At 46.7% G+C, this 23,242-nt stretch overlaps 2 protein-coding genes and 1 pseudogene across 2 annotated transcripts; all 3 read right to left on the bottom strand.

The window, feature by feature from the left end:
- Positions 8,062 to 9,046, bottom strand: LOC8071448 (mini zinc finger protein 1). Its single transcript, XM_021445730.1, has one exon. It carries the CDS (start codon positions 8,754 to 8,756, stop codon positions 8,478 to 8,480), a length of 279 nt encoding a protein of 92 aa, XP_021301405.1. The 5' UTR covers positions 8,757 to 9,046; the 3' UTR covers positions 8,062 to 8,477.
- Positions 18,217 to 19,396, bottom strand: LOC8071304 (gibberellin-regulated protein 5). The gene is made up of 4 exons (XM_002442681.2): positions 19,205 to 19,396; positions 18,998 to 19,087; positions 18,811 to 18,850; positions 18,217 to 18,632 (listed from the first exon to the last, which is right to left on the bottom strand). The coding sequence occupies exons 1-4, from the start codon at positions 19,274 to 19,276 to the stop codon at positions 18,451 to 18,453; spliced, it is 384 nt and encodes a 127-aa protein (XP_002442726.1). The 5' UTR covers positions 19,277 to 19,396; the 3' UTR covers positions 18,217 to 18,450.
- Positions 19,953 to 22,917, bottom strand: LOC8071305 (annotated as a pseudogene).

Here is a 23,242-nt window from a genome sequence, read left to right on the forward strand (position 1 = left end):
TTTATCGAGCGCACTTATGACGGCGCCTCTGAAGAGGTTATCAGCAGCCATGAACGTTTTCTCCTCCTCAGGAGTAAACTGTTCCGGCTTCCCCTTCGCGACGTCATAGCAACTCATAGCAGTCAACCACAATATCATTCTCGCGCGCCACCGCTTATAGTTTGAACCATCGAACGCATCTGGTTTTAACGCAGCAGCAAAACCACTAACAGAAAAATGCCTAATGTCAGGTTTTTGGATTGTTAGAAATTGAGACATTTTAATGTTTGATTTAATCCAGAAAATTACGCATAATATAGTGGTGGCATATATGTTCACGTGTGCAATTTTATCACTACTCAGATTAGAGATAAATATTGCAAGAACTACTGCAACTACAGCAGACATACTGAAAGTGAAAAACAATCGTTTGAGATTGTATCTAGAGGAGGGACCAGTGCCGAAGGCACCGGCGGCTCCATTCGCACTAGTCGACATAGTGCGTTGCTCGAAGTAGCGGACCACAGTCGGTGCAGAAAGATGTTCGCAGTGCAGTCCCGCGAACGTCCACCAGGAAGAAGACGAAGACGCAGTAGTCGATCTCGATCCACGCGAACGTCCACCAGGAAGAAGACGAAGTAGTCGATCACGATCCGCCGGACGTCCACCAGGAAGAAGACAACAAACTCGCCGGTGAGCAGTCGCGGAAGACGCTCCCCAAAAACCTGATTGCCCGCAACACCCGAGCAGGTGTCTCGTTGCAAGGCGTCGGGTTCCGGAGGCTTGCTCTCCCGATCTCTGTGCGCGCAGAGGTTCGGGACGGGAATGGACAGAACGGGAATGGACAGAAAGCAACTCGACAGGAGAGAGGACTGAGTGTGTCTCTCTGCGTATGGAATATATAGGCCCCAGAAGGAAACGTCTGGTTAATGGAGTCAATCAATTAGCAATTAATTGCCATTAATTGCACAACGGTCAGATCCAAGACACGGCTCGGCGGCGGCGCGCGTGTGGCACCCCTTCACCCTCCCTCAACTTCTCCATAGGGGCTAACAAAGGCCACCTATTTAAGTTGAGTTAACACATGGCCACCTATTTAAGTTGAGTTAACACATGGTCAATCATCAATATGGTACTAAACCATTTTTATTATAGCATTAATTATGGGCCCTTGAATTAATCATTAAATATAATTATGGGCTAATGGCCCATTATATTCAACAGTTTATCTTTACTGTCTTTCTAATTAGGATGGTTGTAAACTTCTCCTCATTCTTACATGCTCAGCACGCCGGCCCTAAAGAAATAATTTCATTTTTTTCTCCCTCTTTTTCTTCAAAAGGACGGGAAGACATTTGCCAGGAACCTCTTTTCAGTTTCACTTTTCAGTTCTGACTGATACTAATAGCGACTCCGTCCATCAAGCTACCCAAAAAAAAAAGAACCAACCTAGGAAGAACTAGGAAATTTGCACCCAAACTCAAGCCAAAATGAACCTAGGCGCATGGTTGTGTGCAAAGCTTCACCTTCCACCCAACCAGTTGTGAGCTATAGGCTCACTTCTTCTCCATCAAGTTACAGCGGCTATAGGCTCACTTCTTCTCCATCAAGTTGGAGGCTGCAGCTGTAACGAATAAGTCTTGAGCTTGCTAATCTTAGAAAGTAGCAGCGGCTAGCGCTGATTTAGGCATGGGCCGTGCGGCTCAGCTTGATCCAGGGAGTTGGGATGGCAACTCACCAATTACAATCATGTCGAGGATCTCGATTATTTTTTGCTATGTATAACTGCATGTAATTTCCTTTATATTGAGAATAGAACCACCAGAAAAAGCAGCCGCTTGGCAGCACAATTCTTTGTGTCCACTCGTGTTTGCGTTGTGTTCATCTTCTACCTTTCGCTAAAGTTCGGTATCCTAACACTTGGTACCAGAGCCTGGTTTGGAGCTCGCCATGTCGAAGTCACCTCCTAAGAAGGTGCTGACAGGTGATGGCTCCGGCGAGAAGAAGGAGAAGAAGCCGTCGGAGTCGCCAACACGCCGTCGGGGTCGTTCCTACAGCCGCCGCCGCCGTTCATCACGCACCCGGGACGCCGGGTCGCGCGTCGTTGAGCGCGTCATCGAGCGGCCGTCTGCAAACGTCTCCTGGCCGATGTTGACCCGGACCAACTATCCAGAATGGGCCATGGTCATGGAGGTGAATTTCCAGACCCTCCGGGTCTGGGACGCCGTTGACATCGGCACCAGCGACGATCCCGACGACGAGGAGTACCACGACGACCGCCAGGCGATGGCGGCCCTCCTGCGTTCGGTTCAGGCCGATCTCTGGAGCACCCTCGCCAGGAAAGCAACCGCGAAGGAGGCGTGGGATGCGATCAAGGTGTTGCGGATCGGCGACGAACGCGCGCGCGACGCCAGCGCGCAGCAACTCCGCCGGGAATTTGGGGCCATCTCCTTCAAGGAAGGCGAAACCGTCACCGAATTCGGGCTCCACGTCACGACGCTCGCCACCAATCTCCGCTCCCTCGGCGACAACATCACGGACGCTGAGGTAGTGAAGAAATTGCTGCAGGTGGTTCCAGATCGGCTTGCCCAGGCCGCCGTCTCCTGCGAGATGTTCCTCGATCTGAACACGGTGTCGATCGAGGAAGTCGTCGGCAGACTCCGAGTGTTCGAGGATCGGTTCACGAAGCATAAGGCGGTGACGGACGACCTCGGGCGCCTCATGCTGTGTGAGGAAGACTGGGAGGCACGCCGCAAGGCCCGTCGCGAGCAGGAGAGCTCGGGCGGCGCTGGCGGTTCAAGGAGCCGTGGCAAGCGGCATGAGCGTGGCCGCGGCCGTGGCGGTGCAGGCGTGACGCCACGCGATGGGCAGAACGTGGGCGCCGGGAACGCCGGTGGCGGGAGGCCAACACCCGGTGACTGCTGCAAAAACTACGGCAAAACTGGCCACTGGGCCAAGGACTGCCGTAGTAAGAAGAAGGGCGCGGCTCACGTCGCGCAGGCTGAGGAGGACGACCACGCCCTCATGTACATCGCCGCGGAAACTGAGGTAACCGCACCGACCATGTCATGCTGCCATCCCAGGTCATCGGCGAGTGCTGCAGAGACACAGGCGCGTGTCCATCTCGCCGAACCAAAGGTCCTTCTCCACCTCAGTGAAGGGCAGAAGGAGGCGGCCGTTCCTCGCCGCTGGGTGCTTGACACCGGGGCGACAAACCACATGACCGGGACTCGCACTGTCTTCGCCGAGCTGAACACAGGCGTCACTGGAACTGTGAAGTTCGGTGACGGTTCGGTGGTGGAGATCGAAGGCAAAGGTACGGTACTGTTCGCCTGTAAGTCCGGCGAGCACCGCCGGCTGGAAGGGGTCTACTACATCCCTCGCCTCACCACCAGCATTATCAGCATCGGCCAAATGGACGAGGACGGGTTCAAGGTCGACATCGAGTCAGGGGTGCTGCGCATGTACGATCTGCAGCGCAAATTGTTGGCAAAGGTGTACCGATCACCAAGCCGACTCTACCTCCTCGACATGAACATCGTCGATCCAGTGTGCCTCACAGCTCGCGTCGGCGACGTGGCGTGGCGTTGGCATGAACGCTACGGCCACATCAACTTCTAGGCGCTCCGCAAGCTCGGCCAAGGAGACATGGTGCGTGGGCTGCCGACCATTGATCACGTTGATCAGGTCAGCGAGGACTGCGTCCTTGCCAAGATGAAGAGGACGCCGTTCCCCAGGGCAGCCAAGTTCAGGGCTCAGGAAGAGCTCGAACTCGTCCACGGTGATCTGTGTGGCCCGATCGCGCCGCCAACACCAGCAGGGAACGTCTACTTCCTACTCCTGGTTGACGACATGAGCCGATTCATGTGGCTCACCCTCCTGCGCTCGAAGGCAGACGCACCAGCCGCGATCATGACTTTCCAAGCACGAGTGGAGCGCGAAACGGGGAAGCAGCTGAAAGTGCTCCGCACGGATAATGGCGGTGAGTTCACGTCGGTTGAGTTTGGTGAGTACTGTGCAGGCAAATGTGTTCAGCGGCATCACTCGGCTCCATACTCGCCACAGCAAAATGGCGTTGTGGAACGCCGAAACCAGACGGTCGTGGCGACGGCGAGGAGTATCCTGCGTGCACGGAGCATGCCAGGACACTTCTGGGGCGAGGCGGTGCACACCGCCGTCTACCTGCTAAACCGGGCACCCACCGCAGCCCTGGACGGCATGACCCCTTACCAGGCGTGGTACGGGAAGGCGCCGCCCGTGCACCACCTCAAGGTGTTCGGCTGCGTCGCTTACGTCAAGAACACGCGCCCACACCTCACCAAGCTCGCTGATCGTGGGCTGAAGGTTGTCTTCATCGGCTACCAGGATGGAGCCAAGGCATACCGCTTCTACGATCCTGTCGCCGAGCGGGTTCATGTCTCCCGCGACGCCACGTTCGATGAAGGAGCTCGCTAGGACTGGGGAGGAGCCTCGGTCCCAAGCGGCGATCAGCCTTTCACCATCGAAGAATACTATGACCTGCGTCCGCATCATGGGGAGGCACCGGGTCCAGAGACAGCGTCTCCCCCGTCGCCCTCTCCGTCGACATCGCACACGGCACCTACACCAGCGTCGCCGGTGTCGCGTGCGGCATCTCCGACAGCACCGAGTCCGCCGCCGATCACACCGCTGGGGGCTGGGGGGCGGATTGAGTTCGCCACCCCACTCACCACCGATCCCAACCTTGATGCCGATGATGACGAGGAAAGGGAGCACAGGTACCGGACGCTGGACAACATCCTTGGCTCGGATGCAGCGCCTGGTCCCGTGCGCGGCGTCGAGGAGGCTGAGCTGCACTCAGTGAGCGTGGAGGAGCCGCAGTCGCTGAAGGAAGCCGACGGTGACCCAAACTGGGCTGCCGCGATGGAGGAGGAGATGAAGTCGATCCGTGAAAATGACACCGGGTCGTTTTCGGAGCTTCCTCAAGGACACCGCGCCATTGGCCTCAAATGGGTGTACAAGGTCAAGCGTGATGAGAACGCCGCCATCGTCAAGTACAAGGCGCGTCTTGTTGCCAAGGGCTATGTGCAGCGCGCCGGTGTCAACTTCGAGGAGGTGTTCGCTCCGGTCGCACGACTGGAGTCAGTGCGGATGCTCCTGGCCATCGCGGCGCACTGCGGCTGGTCAGTCCATCACATGGACGTGAAGTCGGCGTTTCTGAACGGCGATCTTCAGGAGGAGGTTTACGTTCAACAACCTCCGGGCTTCATCGACGACAAGCACAAGAACAAGGTGCTTCGACTCCACAAAGCGCTGTACGGGCTCCGACAAGCCCCACGCGCGTGGAACCACAAGCTCAACGCATCGCTGCTGGCACTCGGCTTCAGCCGTTGTGTGAATGAACACGGGATGTATACCCGTGGAAGAGGAGACGGGCGCCTGATCGTGGGCGTCTACGTTGATGATCTTATCATCTCCGGCGGGGATGCAGCCGCCGTGACCAAGTTCAAGACGCAGATGAAGAACACGTTCCGGATGAGCGACCTCGGGCTGCTGTCGTACTACCTCGGACTTGAAGTCACGTAGGGAGCTCACGGCATCACCCTCCAGCAAAGTGCCTACGCCGTCAAGATACTTGAGAAGGCGGGGATGACCGGGTGCAATCCATGCGCCACACCAATGGAGGAGAGGCTCAAACTGCTGAAGGAGGGTTCATCGCCGGCCGTGAACGCCACCGAGTACCGCAGCGAGATCGGGAGTCTGAGGTACCTGTGCAATTCCAGACCCGATCTCGCATATGCTGTGGGCTACTTGAGCAGGTTCATGGAGGCGCCGCGTCAAGAACATCTTGCTGCAGTGAAGCGAGTCCTTCGCTATGTGGCAGGCACACTGAATTGGGGTGTGCACTATCATCCCGGAGGAAAGAAGCAAGGTCCACCCGAGCCGCTGGGGTATTCTGACAGCGACCTTGCCGGTGATGTCAATGACAGGAAAAGCACCAGCGGGCTCATCTTCTTCCTCTCCGGTGGACCGGTTGCGTGGCAATCGGCGAAGCAACGGGTGGTTGCACTGTCGTCCTGCGAGGCGGAATACATCGCGGCTGCCGGTGCAGCGTGTGAGGCAGTCTGGCTTGCTCGCCTGCTGGCTGAGCTCACTGGAGGGGCTGTCCTCGCGCCAAAGCTCAAGGTTGACAACAAGTCAGCCATCGCCCTCATGAAGAATCCTGGGCACCATGACCGGAGCAAGCATATAGATGTGAAGTTCCACTTCATCCAGGAATGTTGTGACATGAAGCTGATCGACGTCGAGTTTGTCGGCACTGTGATGCAGTTGAGCGATATCCTCACCAAGGCGCTTGGCCGTGTTCGGTTCCAGGAGCTCCGCGACGGCATCGGCATGAAGAAAATAATTTAGTCGCTCTAGGACTTAGGAGGAGATTGTAACGAATAAGTCCTGAGCTTGCTAATCTTAGAAAGTAGCAGCGGCTAGCGCTGATTTAGGCATGGTCACGCACGGCGTGCGGCTCAGCTTGATCCAGGGAGTTGGGATGGCAACTCACCAATTACGATCATGTTGAGGATCTCGATTATTTTTTGCTATGTATAACTGCATGTAATTTCCTTTATATTGAGAATAGAACCACCAGAAAAAGCAGCCGCTTGGCAGCACAATTCTTTGTGTCCACTCGTGTTTGCGTTGTGTTCATCTTCTACCTTTCGCTAACGTTCGGTATCCTAACAGCAGCAATGTCGGTGCTCATGATTTCCACGCACACGCACGAGTGGATCTATCTATGGTGATCTGTGATGAGCAATGGTCCATGGCTCCATGCGTGCGTGCGTGCGTACGTCAGCTGTTCCAAGATTTGGATGTGGCGGCGTCGATCGATCCACCGATCACCTGCCTGCCACTGCCAGGACGACAGCACCGCACCAGCAGCGCCCCAGCGGCCACCGGGGTCCCAATATGTCCCAGCGCCCAGCACACTAAAGCTAGCTGGCATTGGCAAAACTATAGAGCGCATGTCATGCATAGCAATCATCCCATGGATTGGGGAGATCCATGGCATGCCGCTGGACCAGCCCCTGCCGGCCGGCCGGCCGTTCCTGGCATCATGGCCTGGTCTCTGGATAAGTATCAGCTTTCACCCAACATGCTGTAACTGTAACAACTGCACATCATCAGAGATTCAGAGATCCTCCATATATCTGCCTGCCGATTAATTAACAAGCATGGATGCTTGCAACCCTGCTTTGATCTGAATCTCTCTGAACTAATAATATGCTAATGCATAGTAGAAGTGAAATTGTGGAGAGTGGACTTGGATAATATCTGACAGTAGAAGCTAGTGCACATAAGGAGGCACTGGCAGGCAGCAAAATCTGACTGACAGAGGTGAGACGACTGAAAATGACGCCAACATGATATGGCGGCAATGTCGACATGTTTGACAACAACATATATTCATGCAAGTGCTGCCTGCCTAGCTAGCTCGGGCACACTACTGCAGGTCTACTGCACAGTGCTCCACTTTTTCTTGATCCGGTTGAATTGGGTTGTTGACAGCACAGCTAGCACCAACGGCGAATTGACAACAAATGGTTTCTCTTCATCAGTCAAGGGAAAGAAAAAAAGGAACTGCTAATAACCATGCATGTATACTGGTCCACACAGACCTGAATCCCCTGACAAACATGCATGATCGATCAAGCATGATGAATGAAGCATTTTATATCCTGGATAGTGGGGAGGATAACATATATAATAATAGAGATAGTGATCATCCCATTATTCAGTTAAACAAAACAAAGTGGACTCCTTCCTTTCAGCACAAGGAAATTAAAGGCACCAGCAGCTCCGTAGTGTTCCGGTAATCCGCACTTTAGTTTTTGCATAATGAACAAATTAGTAGTAATATACTAAGATCAGCCTTGGAATGAAGCGAGATATCGTAGCGAGGGGATAAAAAAAGGAAGACCTCAAGCACAAGCACAAGCACAAGAAGAAAATGCAGAGAATCACCTCCCCTGCCCGGAGAAATTCAGTTGTGATTCATCAGTTAGCAACACAAATTCCAATCAAGAAGACAGTAGGTACCAAATAGGAGTATATATATAAGATGCTTGTTCATTCATTTTGATTTCTATTTCTATACGGAAGTAACATATATGGAAATCACTCGACTTTATATATACACAGCTAGCACAGACATATACAAATCACCAGTTACAACTTACAAGCACCATATATACCAACGATCAAACACATATGTTACATACTTACATCGATCGATCACACGATAAAAAACACTGAAAACCATCCAAGAACAAATAAAGAGGAGAAAAAGAAGAGGAGAGGAAGAAACAGAAATAAAAATCGGTTCATATATGATTGATGAATATAATGCACCTACTATACCAATCATTTCAATGCCCCCCCATGATCGTCTCACCTTATGCTGCACCCACCTGCTAGCTCACTCCGGCATGTGCAGGCCAGCCGGCGATTCATCATTGAATTCAGCCGGAGGAGGTGGTGGAGGAGCAGTCGCGGTCGTCGGCGGTCTCCACCTCGCGCCTGTGGAAGCTGCGGTGGCACCCGCAGGCGGCGCACATGAGCGCCGCCGCCGTGCCCTCCGCGCCCGACGCCATGAACTCGCGGCACCCGTCCACGGCGTGCCCGCCGATGGACGCCGCGTGGTTCCGCTGGCACTCCCGGTAGTGCACCACCTTCGCCGCCTCCTTGCTCCTCGCCGCCGTCCCGTTCGCCATGGACCGCCGATCTTGCTGAGGCCCCATATAATTTAAAAGGTCGTCCTTGGTGATGCTATGGGGCTGATCGATCGATCGAGGTGGAAGATCAGAGCATATGGGAGGAGGAAGAAGAAAAAGAGATGCTCTATTGCAATCACGGCCTTGGAGTTGAGGGTGTGTGTGACTTTTTATATGGCGGAGGAGGAGGAGGAGGAGGAAGAAGAAGAAGGTGAGCTAGCTGCTAAGTAGAGAGGATCACGGGTTAAGAACCAACCCTTCTTTTCTTGTTAGAGCAGTGAGGACCTACTGTAGTACTGTCCTGGCGCATGGTCTTTTGTTTTGGGAAGAAATACCGAAATGGCAATGCTTTCACTCTTTCGCTGTATTTTGTCAGTTTCAGGTGTCACTGATTTACACGCAATTTACGTATTTGCCTTTTTAAAGAAAGATATATATGTATAGTGAGTCATGAAGTAATCCACCAATATCCTTGTTAAGAATCACGCGTTAGGAGTTTGCTATCTCGTGCGAGATCGTGCTTGTTCATGGCAATGTATATGTTAATTGTTAGGGATCTTTCTTTTGTTTACATGTCTTATTCAATGTTTTAAATAGCGGGCTAAGACGTTTAGCGGTTCATGTCTAAAACAGTTAATAGCAGAGCTAAAGCGGGCTATAGCGGAATATAGCGGCTAAATTGTACATGAACACAAATAGCGGCACTCTGCCTCAAAAGGCTATAGCGGACTATAGCGGCAGCTATAGCGGGATATTTAAAACTATAGTCTTATTACTTTATTTCCAAGTGGATTATGAGTCACCAAGCATGATCGGATATATACTACTTTTATTCATGAATCAGGCACTCGCGGCAATTCTTTAATTAGCTCTACCCCTTGTTTCTGCATTCCAAAATAGTTATGCGTGCACTCTTGTTTATTCTACTTTTTTTTCCAGGATTTTGAGGGATCATGTCAGTAATCCAATGGTACTTGATGAATCACAAGCTATGGCCAAACAGTGAAATTTCTTGGTTTACGCAATACTAGTGGTCTAGTGCATACTGATTTTATCCTTAAAAACAATTATTGGAAACTTGCACGGATATAGTATTCTTTTTTTTTGGAAGAAACTGGAGAGTATTTTGAATTCATCTTCTTGCTGATGACTGAGGAGTGAGTACGTTGGCACACTGTGCATGATGAACTAGGCTGGTCGTTATTTCTGTTGGCAGTGCATGCTAAATTATTTGCACTAACAAGTAACAAAAGGCTATATGCTATCTTGTGGTGTTGCTACCAGAAGAGAGTACTGATTACTGAAGGTGGCAGTTTGATGACTAGTATATATATTATTATATTATTATCAAAGACCAGCATGGCAAACTAACCAACATTTTTAGTAATAGTAGGTCCATTAGTGGACAAGATTAGATCTGAATTGACTTTGACAGAACGTCTGAGGTGTCTTGGGTAGATTGAGACTCATAGATATGCTAGCTAGCTAGCTGCTAATATATGCTGAGAAAGGTTTCCGTTTACTGATATCGACATCTTGACACAAGGAAACATGAAAAGAAACGGAAATTACACATCCAATTTGGTCAGATTTGGGAGATCCAGAGAATTGTGTAGGAGCACAGTTACACACAGAGCAAAAAGAAGAAAACCTGCAGGCATAGGCATGAGAAAGAGGTTTCTTTGGATGCACATCTGAGTTGGGGTTGGACAGAGAAGCACTCCTCTCCGATTGACTCTTCTTCATTTCGTCCTCCGGCTTCTACGCTTGCGCACTTGCTTGCACCACCTTCTTCCCTCTATTTTCTTCCTGATTGACATCTGACCAGTTGAACTGTTCAATTTATTGCTCATGTGCTCCAACTCATCAGGTCACCATTGGTCAATGATGTTGTGGTGTTGTATAGCTGTGTGATATGAACAGCTTACTTGAATGCATGAAGCAAGTGCAATGCATTCCTGGAGTTAGCTACAGCATTTGTGGGGGTATGGCCTGGCCACCATTACTTCTTCAGAGTTCAGGTTTTGTGCCTATTTGGCCACATTTGAACCTATGATATGCATGTGTGTCTGATTTGTCCTAACCTAATTAAGCCAATGTAGCTAGGAACTTTAGGCAGATTTATTCCATACAGGGTAAATGGACATGAAACAAATGCAATGTAGATGTAGCTATAGGGTGATGACCATCCAAGAGTGAGGCTGGAATGATTTCTTCTTTGTCGGCGTTGAGACATCAGGGAAAAAAAAAGATTGACCACACCATGGTTGAATTGACTAGACCGGTAGAGTAGAGTCAATCCAACGTTGGTGACAGAGATACAGAATGGTCGTTTTCGGTAGCCAAACTTGACTTTTGCGGCGGATTCAGTGTTGAAAAAAAAAATCATGTTTTGTTCTCTCAGAAAGAATAAGAAATGAGCATATATTCACCTCACAAATGCTCTACTGACAAAAGGATGGTATAAATTCCTACTCTGCTTGACAACTTTCCTAAATGAAATGGGAACATATCCAGCTAGGGGACGCCATTATTCTTATTCATCTCCTCTCCTAATAGCTATGGAATTTCAAGAAAAAAAAAGAAAAGCTAAATTGGGGGATGCCATTATTCTTATTCATCTCCTAATATCTATAGAATTGGAAAAGGAAAAAAAAGGAAAAGCTAAATTGGTTTCAGTTTCAAACAATAATCCAACTGCATCAGTTTAAGTTCTTCACCTGTACAGAGTACACTGTAGGTCTAAGCGCTACTTTTTCCATTTTGTACTTGCAATATCATATCACAGGGAATGAATCATGGTAAATGTTTCTCAGGATCCTGAGAACAGTGCAAATTCTTTATTTTCCCAATACACATCACAAAAAAAACTGATGGTTGCGAACACATGGTTTTTACATAACCATTGTGGAGTACCCTTGTTGTGTGATGAGCGATTGTCAACATGCCAACATTTAGGTGGGTTGTTGGTTCGGTGGTTCTACTGATATCCTGGCACAGGGTTATGTGTCGAAACGGTGTCTCTTGGCTTCGTGATGTGCAGGTGTGGAGTCTGGATGCGGTGGCAGCGGTCGGGTGAAGGTCAAGTAGGGCGTGCCGTGCTGACGGACCGGTTGCGGTGAAAGGCGGACGTGAGGCTTGGACTGACGGACCAGGCGACCGGGTGGCCAGCTGCGGTGGCTGACACTTGGGACATCGATAAGCGCAAGTGTACATGGCGGGGGACGCGTACGGGCTACGCTACTCGCGGTGGGTTTCGCGGGTTTGGGCCTCAAAACCCGGGCGGAGGTCCCGATGCGGACGGATGGCACGTGGCGGCATCGGTGAGATCGCTTCGGAGCGAGGCTACCGGTGAGAAGGCGCGGTGGCCGTCGGATTTAGGTCATGTCGAGTTGGACTAGAATGCCCCTGGGGCTAGCTAGTTCGCTCAAAAATATCTAGGGACATCTGGGGAATATGTAATATGTCTGATAAATAAGCCGGGAGAGTCCCCTGTCTCCCCCAACCCTCTCCACCTACTGCTCTCTCCCTCTCTCCTGTAGCTCTCTCTCTGTAGGGTTAGTTTTTCTTTTTTAGGTTTTCTCAAGAGTGCCATGAACTGATTTTTCGTGGTGATTGTACTTGTGTTTTTGACATGGGAATGGAGGCCCGAATCCTCCTCGTGCCCTCTGGGATTCGTCACATTTAGTTGTGATTTTTGGCCCCCAAACTGTGTTTGTGCTAATGTTTTTCGCGAGTTACTGTTCATCATTTTCTCCCGTTGTTGATTTGTGCTTGTCTTGAGTTTTCTGTGGAATTTGTTTGGCTGTGATGATGCTCCATCGAGTGATGTACCTGCTCACCAAGTGATATGATTCAATTCCACTCGTGCATCACGATTCAAGCAATTTTTGATTTTGGGGAAATTTTCGAGTTCTTACTCGTGATCTGAATTTCCCGGAGGGAGAACTCGTCTTGGGCCATGATTTCCTGGAAATAGCTTTTCTTCTATGCTGTGATTACCTGTGCAAATTTTGGGAACAAATCATGAAGCTTTGGTCAAGATTTCTTTGATTTTTGGCTCACTGTTCTTCCTGTTCGCAGCGCTCTGTTCCTGTGTCTTTTGGTTTTGTCCTGCGGAGAGCAGACCCTCCGACGGGCTCCTTGTTCATTGTGAAGGTCGAGCAGCAGGAGCTGCGCTCGTGCTCTCAGGCACCGAGCTAGTGCTCGTCCATGTGCACAGGCACCCGCCTGTTCTTGCTGTGAGGTAGAGCACTCAAGCACAAGCAGCAGCTGCTCACCCGTGGATTCCAGTAATCAGCCTCAAGTTTGTCTGCTTGCTTTCGATGTTTGTTTTGTATTCGTTCTCGGTCCCAGAATCTGTGTTCACATCCAGCAGGCAGCAGTGCCCATCGTGAGCCAACAGCCAAGGTGATTCAGTGCTTGATTGTGATTGGTCAGAAGCTAACTTGTTTCAGTGATTCACTAATTGTTTAAAGCTTGGAACATTAAATTACTTTTGGATTCTCACGGTTGTGAATTTATTTAGTTCTTGTTGTGAGTGGATTGAGCAGAGGAGAGAGTCACATACCACAAGCATCTAGCTCTGCAGATGAAATTTTCAAGGGATTTTCTGTCCAATTTTTTTGCAGCCATGATTTCCTGTTTCGCTCGTAATTTAGTCGTTTGAGCTCCAAATCGTGTTCCGTCTGTTGCGTTGGTTTTCTACCGCTGTGAGTAATCAATCTAGGTACTCTCGTCACCTGTTGGCTAGAGTATTTTAGGTTTGACAATTTGCTCTTGTTTGGCGGTGATTTTGGGACAGAGGCCAAATATATATTTCCAGAGGCTCCCATTCACCCCCTTCTGGTCGCTGTTTTCGGTCCTTCAATGGTGACTTATTCAGTGCTAGTATATGAAGTCCTTTTCCTGAATATACAGTGAAAGCTTTACTACCTCCATTGTCTAGCTAAAGCTAATATACAGGTAAAAATTGCAAAAATGTTTCTGAACAACTGTTTTTTTAATTTTAGATTAAATACATAGATCTCGTGCCAACAAGACCCGACATGTCAGAATCACTGTCCCATAAACTTTCTCCAAAGCTTTTAATTTGTTTCAAAATAAGCAATGATGATTAATTGTACTAGTCTTCTTAGGAATTGCAGTACATCACTTAACAAGAGTTAAGACCAACTCCCTTGACAAGCTGTATGATGCAGTCCGGAATGCTTTTATTCCGTAATCTAAAAAAAGAAACTCCATTGACAAGTGGATGGACTTTTGTCAACCTAACAAACTGGAGTTCAATCATTTCTCAGTTATCAGCCTTATTTACTACGTAAGATCGAATTTTGACATAAAGAACTCTTAATTTGTGTCATCATTAATTAGAAGCACACAATCAATTGGTACAATGAACGAACATATCATAATGTTGGTAGAATACAGTACGGTGGATGGGATCAGACGCACGAGCAGCGTTTAAACGAAATGTTGAAAAGGTAGCCGAGTACACAGTGGATGGGATGAAATGCTTTGCGAATTGGCAAGTACTCTTACTAGCAGTAGCTAGTACTAGTACTACACCTAGTCAATTTGTTTGACCTGATGAATTGATTTTTTTTTTGGAGGAATCTGATGAATTGAATTCCTGAACAAGGAGGCAGAGGGAGGCCCTACTAGTACTATCTGGTGGATAATGTGATTAACACAGTATTTGGCAGGATGCTCCACCTGTATAAATCATATCAAATCAAATCATGCAAGCAACAGGACACCGTTACATGGGACACACACTGTCACTGGAAGCTCTCATTTCATCATGGATCAGCAGCTCTGCCATTCCCCTCTGTCCTCTCCTCTGAGCTCTGCTTCCCCTCTGTCCTCTCCTCTGCCCAGCAGCAGAATGTCTGTTTTCAGGCCACTGACAGCCAAGATCAGATGCACAGTACTGCACAGTACCTCTGTTGCATGCCATCAGTCAATGAAGCTAAGGCATATAAATCATACTGTAATTTAGCTTCTGCAGCTCATCATCATGCATGTTTATTTATGTATAAAAAAAATCTCATCTTGGCTACTAGTACTACTAGCATCATCAAACAGATGGAAGATAGATGGATGCCATGGCAATAAGCTAGGCAGGAAAGGTCCAGAGAGGTACGGTCCCCTACCAATCGTTGGCTCCAATCCAATTGATTCATTCATGTCATGTGGGTGTGGGCAACAGTAGTGGTTGATGAATGCAGATGGCACCGGCTGATGGAATTGGCTGGCGTCCGTTTGGCGTTTGCTGCCAAGGATGAGTCTGCATGTGAAGTGAAGTGGGAGGAGTCGCGTGCAATTGAAGCCCTCTTCCCTTTCCGCCAGCTTGTTTGGCTCCCAGCACCGCAAACTTGGTTGGACCTCAGCTGCTTGCTACCCATGGAGCTGTTGGCTGTTGCCTTGCCTTGCCTTCTCCTCTCCTCTCTTCTGCTGATCTTTTTCAGGGACTGTGACTGAGCACGTTTTTCATTAAGAAGAGGAGACTCCTACAACAATATAACTTCAGTTTCTGAGGGACTCATCATAGAGACGATATTTTAGAGAAATAATCACAATTCCATCACACGTACTACTGTATCTTGGAACCAAACACCGGAACAAAGTAGGATATCCTATTTCATGTTTATCCTTTCTCCCAACCAAATACAACCTTAATTAGTAAAGCCATCATCATCAGAGAAAGTAATTCAGGTCCATCCATACGCGTACGTGTTTGTGCACAGCCGCACAGGCTGAGGATCGATCCGATTGAGCGACCGGGCAAATCGGAGGGGGGGGAAGGTGGTGCGTGGTGGGCGACTGTGGAGCTAAGCTAGGGCCAGCGTGTCTGCCATTGGCGGAAGGGAAGACATGGCATCGTGTCTGTTTCTGGTTCGCGTCCAATCGAGCGCTGCTAGAGGCGACACCAATGGAGGAAGGACACGATCGATCGTCGTTGTGCTGGGCTAGCTTAGCTGACTGACTGACTGAAAGATGAGATGGCGCTGGTACTGTTACTGCTACTGCTACTACAGTCTACTTACACAGGTGAGTTGATAGGATATGCAGGCCATTGCAGGCACACTGAATCACAAGGGGGAAAAAAAGTCAGAAACGAGACATTGAACCTCCAATTGAAGGGAAGGAAGGAAGCGATGGTAGGACTAGGAGGTGTGCATCGTTACAGATGCTCATTGACATCGCTCATATCTGCGACCTGATGGAGAATTTTGAGCTTTCTCAAGAACCTGACACCTTCTCTTGGAGACTGTCGCCTGATCAGTGCTACTCGGCCGCTTCTGCATATGGGGCCATGTTTCTAGGCTCGACCCCTGTCTTTGGGGCCAAACAAGTTTGGAAGACAGCTGACCCGCCGAGAGTGCGCTTCTTCTTCTGGCTGGCTGTTCATAACCGGTGCTGGACTGGTGCCCGTCGTTTTCGTCATGGCTTGCAGGATTCAGATACCATCAGGGGTCTGAAACGTTGGACCACATCCTTTTGGGCTGCTGTTTCAGCCAAGAAGTTTGGCATATCTGTCTGGGGAGGGTGCACCTTAACTTGGATACCCAGCCTGGGGGCGTTCGGCGCTGGAATGGTGGATCAACTCTAGGAAAGCCGTGCCCAAATTCTTCCGTCGAGGCTTTGACTCCTATGTCTTGCTTGTTGGTTGGTCGCTTTGGAAGGAGAGAAATGCCAGGACATTCCAGGCACGCGCTACATACGCGCAAAGGCTGGCTGCTCTCATCAAGGACGAAGCGGGAGTTTGGTGTGAAGCTGGGAATGGACATCTAGCTACTTTGCTGCGCGTGCAGCTGCTTGAGGGTCCTTTTCGTGTTTTGTTGGGGGTTAGGAGCTTGCTTGTCTTGGGGTTCGGCTTCAGGGGGGTAACATCGGTGTTACCTTGTAACTTGTTCTTCGAACTTTCTTCTGCTTAATGAAATACGCGCTTAAGCGTGCTCTCAAAAAAATATATATATGATATGGAATTCCAATGATACTCCCTTTATATATATATATATATATATATATATATATATATATATATATATATATATATATATATATATATATATATATATATATATATAAGTGTTATTCTACACTCTAGGTGTAGAATACTATTCTACACCAAATTGCTATATTGAACAGATTCCAGTATTGTTCAGTACTCGTATTTCAGTATTGTTCAGTATTTTCGTGGTCTTGGGTGTACGACTGGATGATACTGAACGTTGTTCAGTATTGCTCAGTATTTTTTCTACTCAGTTTTGACTTACGGTGTAGAATAGCGCTACCGTGTATATATATATATATATATATATATATATATATATATATATATATATATATATATATATATATATATATAATAGTGCTCAGTTAAACTAGATATTTATGTTTATTGTATTAAATAAGTATAATTAAATATGTTTTTTATAATATGCTCATTTACAGTCTTAAATATTGACAATATTTTGCATAAACTCAATCAAACTTAATTTAGTTGAACTCTAACCAAACCTAGAATTGGGCAGACTATGATTGTCTTTACTTGGAGGACAAAGGGCATCTCTCATGTCCTATCTGTATGCTCATGGATAGTTCTTGGGCTGTCTGCCTATGGCAATAGCATGTCCTCGCATAGTGGAGTATCTCCTCCATTCTAAAAATAGTGCAACTCTAGATTTGAAATTTGATAAAAAAATATAAGTGCAACTCTAGATTTGCAATTTGATAAAAAAATATAAGTCCAGCTATATTAACAGAGAATAGTATGGTTCTTTTTAAAAAAATAAAATAGGTTTGCTATGAAAAAATATATTTCATAAATAATCTAATATAATACTCCTTATCGGTACTATAAATATTAGTAGTAGTACTTTTTGTCTAAATTTGATTAAACTTAAAATTGTTGGACTCTTCAAATAACGAGAAATGCAGTACTCTTTTTTGGGACAGAGCTAGGGAGCAGTAGGTAGTTCAGGTGTAGCATCTGATCCTGAATTCACAATAGTCAATCTGTTCGCCATGCATGCAATCCCTGATTGATGAATGATGATATATACTCGGGCCTTGTTTACTTCCACCCAAAAACACAAAATTTTTCAAGATTCCCCGTCACATCGAATATTTAGACACATACATAGAGTATTAAATATAAATGAAAATAAAAACTAATTGCACAGTTTGGTCGAAATTGACGAGACGAATCTTTTGAGCCCAGTTAGTCTATGGTTGGACGATAATTACCACAAACAAACGAAAGTGCTACAGTGTCACGAAAATTTTCATTTCGGGAAGTAAACAAGGCCTCGGTGTCTTGGTATAGCGACCAATCATGCATGGGATCTGATGGCGTGCAGGTTTTTAATGACTACTAGTAGCAGAAAGCAACCCGTGTCTGGCAAGATTAGGCGAATACTAACCTGCTTTGTCGCTTGCGAGTCTCATGCGACAACGCAAATTGGACACACTGAATTCCTTTTTTTTTTTTTGGAATAATCCTCCATATTGCTTTTTTTTTGTTTGAGTTCAGAGGATACTATGAGGTTTTAAGGCCCAAACAAACTGGATCCTACTCTGAAACAAGAACCTGCTATTATTCCTAGGTACTACTATTGTCCAGGAAGGAATAGAAGACATGGGCGGGCCGGCGTGGCTGGAGAATGAACAGGAAGCTGGAACAGGAAGAAAGGCCCATGCATGCATGCATGCATCATGGGCATTTGGGACCTCCTCTCTTGGTCTTCCAGTTGTTGTAGCAGGGGCAGGTGTCCTTGTTGCCGTAGGTGCCCGGCGGCACGCACAGGCACTTGGCGCAGCACTTGTTGCAGAAGAAGAGGCACGGCTTCTTGTGGTGCGTCTTGGAGCATCGCCGCTTGCACTCCCCGCCGCACTCTGCAACAATTCACAATGCATTGTTTGAGTTTAATTAATCAGAACTTTGTTCTTGTTGCTGAGGAAGTAGCACAGATCGATCGAGCCTAATAAACTGACAAAAACATCATCAAGCAGGAAGAACTGAACAAAATCATCTATGGAGTATATATATATATATGCGCCTACGACGACTTACGAGAGGGCTTCAGGTTTCCCTTGCCATCCTTGTTGTGGCCCTGCACAAGCAGCAGCAGATGCATGCGTTCATCATTTCCAGGTTCTTATTATCGATCTGTCGTCGTGCTCGCTCGTAATAAAGCTTATTAACATGTGTATGTACTCCGATCTGAACCGATCGTGTTGTTGGTCAGTTTTATATTTACCTTGTGGTTGTGGTGGCCGCCGCTGCCGCCTTTGTCTAGCTGCTCTTCATCACCACCGTCGTCGTCGTCGACACCATTGGCATCGATGATCTTCAGAGTTGTTGAGATCGGTGCAGGGCAGAGCAATCCAAGCAGAAAATGTAAGAGACTGGAGAAGAGCCAAGAAGAGAGATCACCAGTGCAGCATGCATGCATACACATACACACCTCGGCGGAGACGATCGCGGCCAGGACGAGGAAGCAGAGGAGCAGCGCCGCCACCTTGTTCTTGGTGGTCATGCCGGCCAGGGAGATTTGAGGCCGGGACACCCGCGCGCCGCCGCCGGACGGGGATGGAAGGAACAGGACTTCTACTTGTACAAGAGGTACGGTGGATGGATGGATGGATCGTACGCTGCTAGATATATATATATATAGGAGATCAGATGGCTAACAATAGATGAATTCAGTTGGAGATATTTCTACAGAGAATTGACTGCCTGACTATATGGGAGTGAATGATACGACTGAGACTGGTTCAGAGGGTGTGAAAATAAATGTGAAACGCCTATGCATGCCATGCCATTGTAATGAACATGCAGCAAGCAGTGCATGAATGTCAAGAACACAATTTCTTTATCCTTAAGGGCACATGCCATCGCATTGTGAATCACAGGATTCGCTCTGAGATTCGTGCTCAGCAGAAGAAAGACAATAGAAAATTATCTCTCTCCCGCTAGACACGAATCTTAGAGCAAATCCTGTGGTCGATATTATGAGGGCATGTGCCCTAATCGGTAATTTTACTTTACCATTGACTTTTGCATTCCAAAATACACTAGGCTGCTTGTCCTATTAGTTTAAATTTTATATCTATCCCTAATATTAATTAGGGATACATCTATATATGTATATATATTTTTATTTGTATCAATATCTATATGACTATATGACTATATCTATATCTATATCTATATCTATATCTATATCTATATCTATATCTATATCTATAAAAGATCGAAACATTTTTTTTTGTGACGAAAAGATCGAAATAATTGAGAAATACACTTCACCAAATAATATAATCCTTCCTGACTCATCAGCTTCAAAAAGGGAGTTTCGTTATTTCTGCAAATCGTAGGGACAAAACTCTCAGCAGCTTGAAATTTCCAGTAGCAGTTTGTACCCAAGAGGATGATACTCCATACTCGAACAAAATGAAGGACCGTATCTTTTCTCCACCCTCAAGAGCATCTGTAATGCTGTCAGATTTCAGTACTGATAAACGGCGTGCTTCTCTGCTATGCATTGTAACACGAGAGTTATCCAGAACAGAAAATTTCTCACTTGTGCACTTTTGCTTACAACTATATCTCTGACAAGATCATGCATTTGAAATATCTCTGACCTACCATAAGCATCTCTCTGGACCACCTGAAGGAGAGAACGTTGAGCGATTTCATTGAGATATTCAGCTCCTACTTCCTCCATAGTTATACTAGTTGGCCCCCTTTCTTCTATAAAGTCTTCAGTTATCCATAATCTAATAATCTCTTCTCCTCTAATCTGGTGGTCTTCAGGAAATAGGCCACAATATAGAAAGCAGTTCTTTACATTTCCTGGTAAATAGTTGATGCTAAGATCGAGGGCATTCCTCACAGCGTTGAGATCTGGGTTGTTTCCTATTTGCCAAACTAGCTGATGATAAAAGGAATTCCATTCATTTTCATATGGCTTCTTGCGTGAGAGCAAACTTCCAATGGCAACAATAGCTAGTGGCAGTCCTTCACACTTGTCCACAATTTTTTCTGCCCAATAAGCAACACTTTGAGGACATGTTTTGCCTTCTAGTCTTGGAAAGGCTTTGCTACAAAAGAGATCCCACGCTTCTTTCTTTCCCAGGGTTTTTAGTTGCATGCAGTGCTCATCATCTGCTAATGAAGCAACATCTTCATTTCTTGTTGTTATGATAATTCTGCTTCCTTTCTTGCTTCTAGACAATGCAGGATCTAATAATACCCAGGCATCTCGACTCCACATGTCGTCCAAGACAATCAAATACCTGTTGTCCTGCAAGAAGTTTGCTAGTTTTTCTAACAAGCTTGCAAGGTCCATAGTGTCAACCTTCTGAGGGATGTCCTTTTGCTTCTGTTGGAGCTGCTTTAATATTCCCCTCAAGAGATGCCCATTGTTATAACTTTGAGAAACTGCAATCCATGCAAAACAGTTAAAATGTTGTTTAACTTCATCCTTTTTATATACCTGACGGACAAGAGTAGTTTTGCCTAAACCACCCATACCACGTACAGAGACAATTGTTCGTTCTTCTTGCCCGTGTATCAGCTGTTTCACAAGCCATGCCGTTTCTAATTCGATCCCGACTATGTTATCCTCGATGTTCAGACATGTTGTGTCCAGCACATGTTGCAGTTGACTATTCTGAAATTGGTAGTTCACTTCTCCTTCTCCCATTATTGCAATGCCATAACGATCTCGCAGGCTTGTGAGCTTTGAAAGACGGACCTCGATCTGCCTAAGCTGTTACAGTAATGCTCTGCCAACCACCCACGTCTTTGGAACGATGTCATAGTTTCTTTAGTGAGCTACTCTTTTTGGTGTCTGATTTTGCAAGCAGGTATGCATACTCGTCAATGACATCCTCGGCATCGTGTGAAACCTTCTTTACCTCATCAAGCCAGGCATCAAAAGCCAAGTTATGCGATGAACACATTGGTACTTGCATGAGAAAAGCTTTCATTACTCTAAATTCAATCTCAATCTGCCTCATGTTGTTGTCAGCTTCAAGCAAATCTGATGCTTCTTTTCCTAACCGTGAGCCTATTGCCTTTAGCGCCTCTCTCCCCAAACTAGCAGCAATTTTCTGAAGTACGACAGAAACCACAGCCTCTGCCATCTTTGCTTTATAGATTGTGGAATACTACTTGGGTAAGCCTCCAAGTTAAATACTGTGATCTTATATGGAAACCCTGTGTTGTTGAAAAAAGAACATTGGATGAATAAATGTACTATGATTAATGTAAGGTCAGAACATGAGTATCTGTATAACATACTGAATTAGCATGTGAGACTGTCAGGTTTGCATTCAGTTTGTACTTGTCAGATTCAGATACACTGAACACAAACGTTCTAGCTTTAGATGGTCAAATAGTACAACCAAGTACAAGCAAGGCTGTCGTCCCACTTGTATGATGATTAGAGAATCAAAGTGAAAAAAATCTTGGGGGTCACTGCAATAGGCAACAGGGGAACTAGAAAAGCCTTACAGGTCTATTTTCAGAGCTTATTGTTCCTAAGCAATCTAGCATCTCCAGGCCATGCAAGTAGATGGAGGCTTAAAGTTAACCTTGCAGACAGATGGCATGTACTCCCTCCATCCCAAGAAGTGCGTAATTCTAGATTTAAACTAAATTCTTTCAGGATAGGAGTAATAGATAGATCCTATGCCACTACATATAGATGAGCTGGCGCAGAAAAACAAGATAGGTAAAATATACATGGTCGAGTTTCAACTTGCTCTTTAGCTTAGATCTGAAGCAAGGGAGAGCAAAATATGCCAAGCAAGAGGGAAACTTCTACTGTAGAGCTGTCAGATGTAAGTTAAACAACTACATCACGAGTTCATATATAGCAAACGAACAATCGAGAATAGAATCTACTGAACCATCAAGAATCGAATCCTAGGAAACAAGTTTCAGAGAAATCACAATTGCAGAGATACTGTATGAGAGAAGGGATCATACATTGCTAGCGAAATGACTGTCTGCCTCTGCCCAAGCTAAGGATCACGTCGTCGCCTCTGATTTCTTTTGCGAACTGCTAGTCGATGATCCAATCATTTCCTTCACGGCTTCACCTATCACCCACTCTGACTTGACCAATCAGGTCGTCGGACACCTGATGGAAAAATAAAGAAGAACACGGGGCCTACGCCGGATATGAAACCTACCACGGGCCCGAAATTTTCCTTCATCCGAGTTTACAGCAGGCTTTTCCACGTCCGGCCACCGCACAATTCTTTTTTTTTTAATATAAAAACACTTGGATGGTGTTCATTGTAATGGAAAAAGAAACTGATAATGTTTAGTGGAATAAAAAATATTAAAAACATGTTGCTTTGGAATCATCAACCTCTACAATCTACTTCAACTTAGCAACATTTTTGAGCCACAATTATATAAACATCATTTTTACATAAAAAAGACAAAAAAGCAAATATTAATGTAATTATGGAGTCAAATTAAAGGA

This window comes from Sorghum bicolor, chromosome 8 (genome assembly GCF_000003195.3).
Source record: "Sorghum bicolor cultivar BTx623 chromosome 8, Sorghum_bicolor_NCBIv3, whole genome shotgun sequence".
Classification (NCBI taxonomy): Eukaryota; Viridiplantae; Streptophyta; class Magnoliopsida; order Poales; family Poaceae; genus Sorghum; species Sorghum bicolor.